This window comes from Anomaloglossus baeobatrachus, chromosome 6, assembly GCF_048569485.1.
Source record: "Anomaloglossus baeobatrachus isolate aAnoBae1 chromosome 6, aAnoBae1.hap1, whole genome shotgun sequence".
Classification (NCBI taxonomy): domain Eukaryota; kingdom Metazoa; phylum Chordata; class Amphibia; order Anura; family Aromobatidae; genus Anomaloglossus; species Anomaloglossus baeobatrachus.
The window spans coordinates 509527645-509537466 of record NC_134358.1 but is presented as its reverse complement, the minus strand read 5'-3'; the positions used below and the strand labels follow the sequence as shown (position 1 = coordinate 509537466).

Here is a 9822-nt window from a genome sequence, read left to right as displayed (position 1 = left end):
GCAGCACTTATTTAATGATTGAGCGATTGCTTGAACTAAAACCATTTCTTATAGACATGGCGAACCCTCAGGTAACCCTAAATGAAGGTCAATGGACACAGGTGGCTGATTGAAGAAATTGCTTAATCACCCATTTACCGTGACTAAAAAATTACAAGCTGAGGATTTAACTCCTGGCATTTTCATAAGAGAGTGGAAGAACTTTCTATTTATCTGTCCCAAAGAGGAGGTTTAATCGCAGATGGCATTTCTGCTTCAATGAAATGGAGAGAGACACAGCTATTGGATAATAAAATTCTTCTGGCAGCTGTTTATGTGGCCCCAAGTCATCATATACTGCTTGATGATCAACAGCTTACTAAAGGAAAAGAAGCTCTGACTGAGGTAGCAGTTAGGATGAGCGGCTACAGGACTGCCAGGAGCAAGAGGACTTGGGTCCTGACAGTGCTACTGCTGCCATATCTTCATCCTCATCAGATGAGGAGTTTAACTTTGACAAGTATTTGGATGACATGGAGCAGGGAAAGCGTTGGCACAAGGAAAAAGATTTCACTCCATCTCCTATAGCAGCAGATTGACCATATTTCAGTAACATTTTTCACTTGCTCTCAAAGAAATAGAAAAATGCAACCGTTCATCAAAACTGACTGTGCATGAGGCAATTCCTTTATACCCGGGAATTGTTAGAGATGTTGCCCATGTGGTTATGGCTTTGCCTCCAACCCAAGTTACTGTAGGGAGGTTGTTCTCTAGCCTTAAAATTATTAGGTCAGATTTGAGGTCATCTGCGAAGGAGGATCTGATGGAGGCAATTCTATTTCTTACAACAAATTCATAGACCGCACAAATGTTATTTACTATGTTTTTGTTGAAAACTGTTTTTTTTTGCCACTTACAACTTACTTATTAGTTTATTACATAGTTTATTATATAGTGTTGTATATATTATATATATCTATATTTCATACTGTATTACATATTTACAATATTTACAATTTATTACAGATTTTTGTGTTCTAAAGTTGTATTCCAATAAATATATTTTATGTTCTATCTAAATATCTTGATTATTGTAGCATAAAAATGATTAAATGTCTGATGTTCACATTGTACTACAATACATTTTTCACTTAAATATAAGCAATATATGTGGGAGTCGGAGTCGTTGCAAGGGAAATTGAGGAGTCGGAGTCGCATGTTTGGCTTACCGACTCCACAGCCCTGCTGAGCACCCGAGCATGGTAGTGCTCGCTCATCACTAGTTACGAGTACCGAGCACTGTAGTGCCCGCTGATCAATAGTTACGAGTACCGAGCACCCGAGCATTGTAGTGCCCGCTCATCAATAGTTAAAATAGCAAAAGAAGTAAAAACAGCCAACGAAATGAGAGAAATGATGTGTTAATCCAACTAGAAGAAAATGTCTAATTTCTGAGGTTTAATCTGTAACCCAAAAAAACCTAAAAGTGAGATTAAATCTGACATTTCCACTTGTTTTACACTAGTGATGTCAAATCTGAGTCACATGACTGCTTATCCACGTGGGAGCAGCACCAATGGAGAGCTGCACATATGCTGAGGGTGATGCAGCAGGGCATGCAGTGAGCAAGCCTGCAGCAGGGGGCACAGAGTGCAGCTCTGAAGGCACAGAGTGCATGGCACTGCGTCTTTAAGCTGCACTGTCTATATGTGTGCATGACTGGGAGCCCCTCCCTCCTCTTCCTCACTGGAAAGAGCAGCTCTCAGAGAATGATCTGCAAACCTGCCAGGGTGGGCTGCCCGTCTGCTGCTTTGTGTGCTCCATGCAAGTAGGATCTGGCCTGATGCACTGCAGCCCTGGGAAGAAGTGACAGCAGAGCAGCCCGGGCACCTTCATCACTGGCCAAAGACACCAGCAAGGAGGGAGCAAATCAGTGCATTTCCTCTGCAGCAACCTCCCCCCCTCCTTCCCATGCCTGGCTGAGGAGCCTGACAAAGACAGAGCTGGGGGGAGACTGACTGCTTGTGTGCTTGAACCCCAATCTAAGGCTGGAGAATGGCTGATCGCAGCCTGGACAGTGTGTCCCTTCCCCTGGAGGTGAGAGCCAGGCTGGCAGAGCTGGAGCTGGAGCTGTCTGAAGGTAAGAAGCCTGTGCAGCCCCTGATCTGGGGATGACTGCAGCCTTCCCTCCCATGTTACTGCAGATCCCTCCATAGCATCCATCCTCTGTTGCTGGGAAGGCACTGCTTAACCCCTTATGTGCCCTCCACAAAGGGCTGATGCTCCATGCCCACTAACCCCTTATGTGCCCTCCATAAAAGGTTGATGCTCCATGCCCATTAACCCCTTGCAGGGTGGAGGATTGGGGGGTGCCTGCTACTGTCAACCAGGGCCAAATCCCTCTACTTGTTGGTCTGGTGATGATGTGGTTAATGCTGCTGTCATGCAGGAGCAGAGTGCCAGGGGGTGATAAATGGGCTCTGGAATAGTAATGCCCAGGGTTGATGTGCTTTTTTTCTATCTTTTTTGTTCTTAGTACATTTTGTTGCATTTAGACTGGAGATAATGGACATGGAAAATATTCATGCCGCGCATCCTACATGTCCTAAAAATATCGTTTACAGCATGTACAATGTCAGCAGGCTGCATTCTGCCCAGAGCTGACATTCTGCCCTCTGTGTGTGTGCTAGTGCCAGGCAGACATTATGTATCTCTTCATCTTTATTGTGTGTTTATTCCAGAGGGATGGATTGTTTATTTGTTACCCTTCTTTTATACAAAAGGTGGAAAATGTTCCAATCCCTCATCTTTTGTGTCCCCCCCCCCCCATTCCAGTGCTCTTATTTGTAAGGTCGGCATTAACTCAGATTATTCAATCCGCTAAATAAAAAATTCCATAAATCGCTAAAATGCAAAAAAAAAAAACCCTCACCAAACAAAAAATAATAATTTTAGCTTGCGGAGTCATATTTGTTTATTGTCTGGTATCAAATCTCAATTTACAACATTCCCCGTCTAAAGCGAAGGAGCGAAAGTATTGCTGGCATCACCATGGCAACCCCATTTAGAGAGAAGCCATCTTTAAATAGTCCCAACGCCAACCTGTTTGGGGTGTATGCTTGGCTTGTGCCCTATAATTTTCCCAGACCGGTAGATTTTGGAGGTGAAAATTTTTCGAAGGTTTTTAGAATTTTGTGTGTGTGTATATATATATATAATATATATATACACGCGCGCACACACACAATTTCGGCTGATTTTTGTTGAAATGATTTAAATTCAGTATTGTTTAATTAAAAAACAAAAAACGTAATATATATATATATATATATATATATATATATATATATATATATATATAATTACACACACATTTTATTATTATATTTTTTTTTTAATTTATTTTTTATTTCAGATAGGATTGTAATATAAATATTCAGTGGCTTTGGTCATTTTCTTTTTTACATACAGATTATTTTTCATTGTCACATTTTTAATGGAATTTCAGTAAACGTTCAGGGCTCGTGGCCTAGTCGGCTGTCCATCACGTACACATGGCCGCCATGCTTTTATACCGGAAAAGTGGATTACACCTCTGTGGCAGCATGTGCCTGACTTCTCCAAATAAGCTACAAAATCATATGACTTTATGAAGGTGTTTTTGTTTTTTTTCTTTCGTGATGTTTATGGCATAGAGAGTATATGCCGGATGAATTGCAAATTCTTGAGTGTGTCAATAAAATTTCTGCAATTATCAGATCCAATACTTATGTAAAATGATCTAGTAGTGACTATTTTCTCCAAAAACCATTTGGAAATAGAAGTCCTTGAGTTGTCCTCTTCTGTCATGGTGGTAACAATCCTATGTAGTTGTCCCTTAGTGATGTCAGCTCCTAGGCATGGGTACCAGTATGGTCGCCAGGTGTTACAAAAGCCCTGAGTGGCACATCTGGCTACTATGCAGTGATAAATCTCTCGTATTGCTACACAAAACAAATTTGCTACTTAGGAGTCTGGGAAATCTGGTGCCAACTGTTGTGCTGTTAGGCTATGTTCAGATTTCAATGGTTTTTTAGGAGTTTCTTCTTTCTAATGGGAATTATGGGGCAGAGCCACCTCAAAAATACTTGACAGACTTCCTACATTTGAATGGTACAGCTTTTTTGGGTTTTTTTGGGTTTTTTTTTTTTTTTTTTTGTTTGCTTGGGTTTTTTTTTGGGGGGGGGCGTGTAGGATGTTTTTCTCTCTTCAGGTTTTGAAAAAATGCTTTATGGGAGGAAAAAAAAATAAGTGCATGTCACTTCTGCGCAGGATTTCTCCAAGAATCCTCTCCAAATCTCTGATGCATCAAATGATGTCCAGATTACCGTAGTTGTCAGTCAGGTGGAAATCAAAATCTAGTCACGTTAACCATTCTTGTTCGATCCCTCTGTGGTGTGTTTTTCTTTAGTCAGCCCATTAGTCCTAACTGTAGTGGGTGCAAGGGGTTTAGGTCCACAAGAGCCCTGAAGCCTAGAAGGGCCCAAAAATCAATTTGGCCCATGTGAAAATAAGAATACATCCCTGATATTCCCTTAGATTTTTTTATTGAGGTCCACAAGTTTAAGGTTGCGCTACTGTCCAGGCCTACTAGGCCCCATGTGCACGCTGTATTTTTGCTGCGTTTTTGGTGCAGTTTGTGGCCCAAAACTGCATGCATTTCCTTCCCCAGCAAAGTCTGAGTTTTCAGTTTTGCGAAGCGCACATTGCGCTTTTTTGTTGTTGGGGGGGCTGCAGTTTTGTGGTGACAATGCAGCATGTGCATTCTTTTTTACATTTTTCACCCATTGGCTGCGTTTTTCTTGCCACAGAGTGCAGTTTTGTGTTGAACAGCTTAGGCTGGTTTCACACTACGTCTTTTTAACATCCGTTAAAAACGTTTTTTTAACGGAAGTACGGATCCTGTGCAAATCCGTTTCACTGCAATGCATTTTCAATGGACTCTCGTCCACCTGCGTTTGCATGCGTTTGCGTCCGTTAGACGCAGGATCCGTCCTTTTGCGTTATTTTGACATGTTTCAAAAACGCAACATGTAGCGTTTTTGAGCTCCGTCGAAATACTGCAAATTGCTGGATCCAGACTATAACGCACGCAAACGTAGGTGAACGCTGCATGCTGATAGACAGGATCCTGCTTTTGTTCTGAGCATGCCCAGAACCAGTCTCGGGTGATCGATATCTCGATCTCTCTCTCTCTCTCTCTCACAGCTGCAGACACTCGTAACCAACATAAATAACAATGCCCGCCCCTAAACATCCAGTGCAGGATCCTGCAAAATAACATATGCGTTTGCATACGTTATTTGCTGTAAAGGCAGGATCCGTACTTCCGCTAAAAAACGTTTTCACCGGATGTTAAAAAGACGTAGTGTGAAACCAGCCTTAGTCCAGGTGGCTAAGTTACAGCAGCTTTAGAGTGATCAGACTTATTACAAAAATACGTAATCCCTGCTGGCCTCCATTACTCATTCTGGTTTAAATTGATAAATTACGGTAATATTCAGTAATATTTTATTTTTGTTTTTATTTCTTGCACCAAAACCATTGTGATCTAGAGCTCTTGAGGGACATATCCACAGTACATTTTCTAGCAATAACTAGGCTCGTGTTAGATGATGACTTGAGGACTTATACTTAGGACTCGCTCACACAGGCATATATTCTCACAGGCGAGAGAATCGGACCTATTATGTTAGACATGCGGCTGAACACATCCGAATTTGAGCCGAGAGATGGGGAGCTTTATTTCTCCATCTTCTCCATTTTCTATGTTGGCGTATGTCTAATTGCATTCAGATGACAGTGCAGACCAATGTTTCGCACGCACCCATGGACCTGAATGGGCACGCAGTGTCCGATATACGCTGCCAGTTGCAACATATTGCAATTTTAAAAAAAAAAAAATTCTCATACCGAATTGGCATGAGAAAAAAAAAAGTGCTGTCCGGCACTACCTGATAGTGCTATCCAACAAATTATAGGATATTGCTCTGCCATGTTATACGCTCTTGTGATATAGGTTGATTTGTGGGAAGAAATGCTGTGTATTATAACATTATATACCTTCCAACACAGTTATTTTATTGTCTCTGTATAAAGAAGGTAATAGTGAAGACTGGCTTGGAAGGGATTTCATTACATACATGGATAGAAATGTCTGGCCACTGTATTTTACAGATGATGATCATCCTACTTTTGTAGAAGATGCTCTTAAATGTTAAAATTTGCTTTTAAAAAGGAGAATTGAAAATGAGCTTATCCCATACATAGTACTGGACCATCACTGGCTTCCTGTAAATGAAAGGCCTCGTTTTTCTAAGTGCTTTTCAGGCCTCAAAATGGCCGCTCCTGTTGTATACAGGTGTCAAGTGCTGAGCACAGATTATAGAGGATAAAACATTATATGCACTGTGTGGTATTAACTATCTGCTGTGTGTGCAAACATGTCTCCTGCCCTTTACTATCTGATGTACTGAATGTGATGAACCGTCACAGGCAAAGGTCTGGAGCCTGGTTTTGCTTTTTCTTTTTCTTCTGAGATGACATTGATGACCCTTCCATATACGCTTCTGAAAAGGCTGCGGCCTGTGCTGTGGTGTGAGGTTATGATAAGATACAGGAAGTTATCTTTGTATAAAAAACCCTTTCAGCTGAGAAATGGGGTGCTGTTTGCTTGAGGGCTTCTTTAGCTACCCTAATGCCATTGTCTAGATTAGTCATCTTTTTGGAATTGGTTAGGCTGTTGTCACACATCCATTTTTTGCCGTCAGGCACAATCCGGCGAATTGCGGAAAAAACGGAACCGGCGTCGGATCCGTTTTATTCCCCACAGACTTGTATTAGCGCCGGATTGTGCCGGATCGGCTTGCATTGCATGCGGACATTTCTTCGTCCGGCTGCCGGAAAGGACGCAGCATGCAACGTTTCTTGTCTCCAGCAAAAAACTGGACCACACCGGATCCGGCGCCGTCCGGCATGTTGTATAATGGAAGCCTATGGATGCCGGATCTGTCGTCATCCAGCATATGACGGAATCCAACGACGGATCCGGTTTTTTAAACTGCGCATGCTCAGTATCACGACAAAAAATAGAAGGAACGCGTGGAAAAAGCTGATGCAACAGATCGTTTTTTCGCCTTATCCATCACATCAGTTTTTTCGCCGGATTGTGCCTGACGGCAAAAACCAGATGTGTGAAAGCAGCCTTAGGCTATGTTCACACACAGCATCTTTTGGTGTGGTTTAAGGCTATGTGCGCACGTTGCGTTCTGTCCCTGCAGAAATTTCTGCAGTGATTTGAACAGCACACGTTTACTTCAAATCACTGCAAAAATGAAAAAGGAAAAAAAAAAAAAAAAAGCCGATTCCGTGCGCTCTGAGTGCAGCCCCTCCCATAGACAGAGCGGGGACTGCATGCAGAGCGCACGGAATAAGTGACATGTCACTTCTTAGAACGCGCGCTTCGGGCAGCAGCCGAAGCGCTGCGGTCTAATACGCCACATGCGCACGTCTCCTGCATAATCTTCATAGATTATGCTGGGGACGCAGGATGCATGCAGTTACGCTGCGGTGCAGATCGCAGCGTATCTGCATGCAAATACGCAACGTGCGCACATAGCCTTAGTGTGTTTTTGAGGTCACAAAGATGCACCTAAATGCATGCATTTCCTTCCCCCAGCAAAGACTATAAGATTTCTATTTGCTGTCTACACTGGGCATTTTTTTTTTTGTCTGCATCTTGGCTGCATTTTTGAAGATGCAGCATGTAAATTCTTTTTGCGTTTTTCCAGTGCTTTTGAGCCCTTCCAGTCAATAGATTTGACTTAAAAATTGCATTGGGCAAAATGCGGTAAAAACACGTCAAAAACACTTGTGTTTTTTGGGGCCAAAAACGCTGCATCTTTGTAGTAACAAAAGATGCACTGTGTGAACATAGCCTGATATTAGCAAATACCTCTAATTAGAAATGTAGTACAGTTCTCCTCCTTATATAGCCATGTTTCTTACCTCATGAGTAGGGCATTGCAACCTAGTTATCCATGGGTATGACCATAAGCAACTAATTGTCACCATATGAATGTAACATGGATACCTAAGCTGCAATGCCATGCACATAGCCTAATTCTGCTCATGTAGCCATATGTGCCCATGGGAGATCGTACCTGCGGACTTTTCTGCAGGTATTTCCGCAGGTTCACGCAGCAACTCCCCGGAATCCACAGCTATCAATTGCTGCGGTATTTCTGCGGAGTTGTTGCGGTAAACCTGCGGAAACAGTGCGGATTTCATGCAGAATTCCTGCGGAATTCCCACCCTGTATCTCCATAGTGGAGGAGCGGGAATTTCGCAGAGAATTCTGCATGAATAATTGACATGCAGTTACATGCGGCTGCGGGAAATCTGCAGCATTTTCTGCAGCCGCAAATACCGTAGCATTGATACAGCACTCCCCAAATCCCATAGGATAACATGGGGAGTGTCTGTACTTGCGTAAACCCGCAAATTTATATGGAAAATCTAGAAAATCCGTGGGTTTTCAGCAGCAAATTCTGCAGTTACTTTCTCCTGTGGGCACGTGGCCTTATACTACATTTCTTATTAGAGGTATTTGCTAATAATATTATTATTATTATTACACCTACTAAATATTGGGATAGGATCTTGGAGATGGGAATACCCCCTTAAGGATCGGGCTATATGGCAACTTTGGCTCCAATAGGTGACACCAAAGTTCTGTCATATATTTCTTCTACATTGCAGTGCAATACAAATGAATGGAGTCGCATTGTGACCCCCCCCCCCCCTAGGGTACCATGTTGTCAAAAAATATAGGACCCAATTGGATTTTTTGCGACATATTTCTTGCGGTACTCTAGGGGGTCACAACGCGACTCCATTCATTTGTATTGAGCCGCAATGTAGTAGTAACACACGGATATCTTTGGCCACACAACGTATGTCGTGGGCAAAGTGGCTGTACATATCAAGCAAATTTTGTTTTACTCCCCATGACTGCCATTTTTTTTAAAGTCAGAGAAAGGGAACCACCGTTGATGTGTTTTTCTCAAAGGCACAGTGCAGATTAAAAAGTGTGTGAACCTCACTCTACTGGACCAGTTGCATGGCATTACAAGGCAGGCTAATAATATGAAGTGGCCATTACTCACCTAAACCCTCCTCCTCATCTTCAATACCAATGCTCCAGCTAGGTCCACTTGTTTCCGTTTATTTTTTGCTTTAGACATGAAATAATGTACATTCATGTGTCTGCTGCAGCCAATCGATGGCTTATCAGTGATACTATTCTGTACAGAACTAGACCTAGAGTAAATGATTGGCTGCAGTGGTCACGCCAATATGGGACATATCAGTTCTGCAGGAAAATATGGTAGCGGGGACCACCAAACTGTGTCACTGAAGCAACAAAAAAAAAATTACTGGGTGAGCCTTTATTGTGTGTGGGTTGTTTCTTTTTTCTTTTATATTTTGAGCTGTTTGGTTATTTCTTATAATCTTGGAAATCTCAAAATAAGGCTCCCTGTGAGGCAAACCTTTTATTGGTCCCCATGTCCTTAATATGTTTTTAAATCCATATAATATTGAAAATTCCTGCATTCGGTCATTTTTATCATCTTCTAACATGATGCAGACACTGTTAAGCCTGACATATTGTACCATATAGTGTTGTTCCTTTTTTTGTTTCGTTGGTATGCATATTCCTCTGTGCCTTCATGAGTTGCATGTTTTTCCTGGAAAACTTCAAATAACTCCCTGTCCACTGTGTATTTGATATTACACAACATT

General features: G+C 42.1%; 1 protein-coding gene across 8 annotated transcripts in view; it reads left to right on the top strand.

Moving 5' to 3' along the window:
* The first annotated feature begins 1608 nt into the window (after nucleotides 1–1608).
* The window catches only part of DIP2C (disco interacting protein 2 homolog C), a 655955-nt gene continuing 647741 nt past the window's right edge, over nucleotides 1609–9822 (top strand). For 4 of the 8 annotated variants that reach the window (XM_075315465.1, XM_075315466.1, XM_075315463.1 and 1 more), the window contains exon 1: nucleotides 1609–2119. In XM_075315465.1, coding sequence (XP_075171580.1) covers nucleotides 2035–2119 — 85 coding nt within the window. In that variant the 5' untranslated portion in view covers nucleotides 1609–2034. The remainder of the gene's footprint in view (nucleotides 2120–9822) is intronic. The other 4 variants (XM_075315462.1, XM_075315467.1, XM_075315468.1 and 1 more) reach the window with 1 other exon arrangement.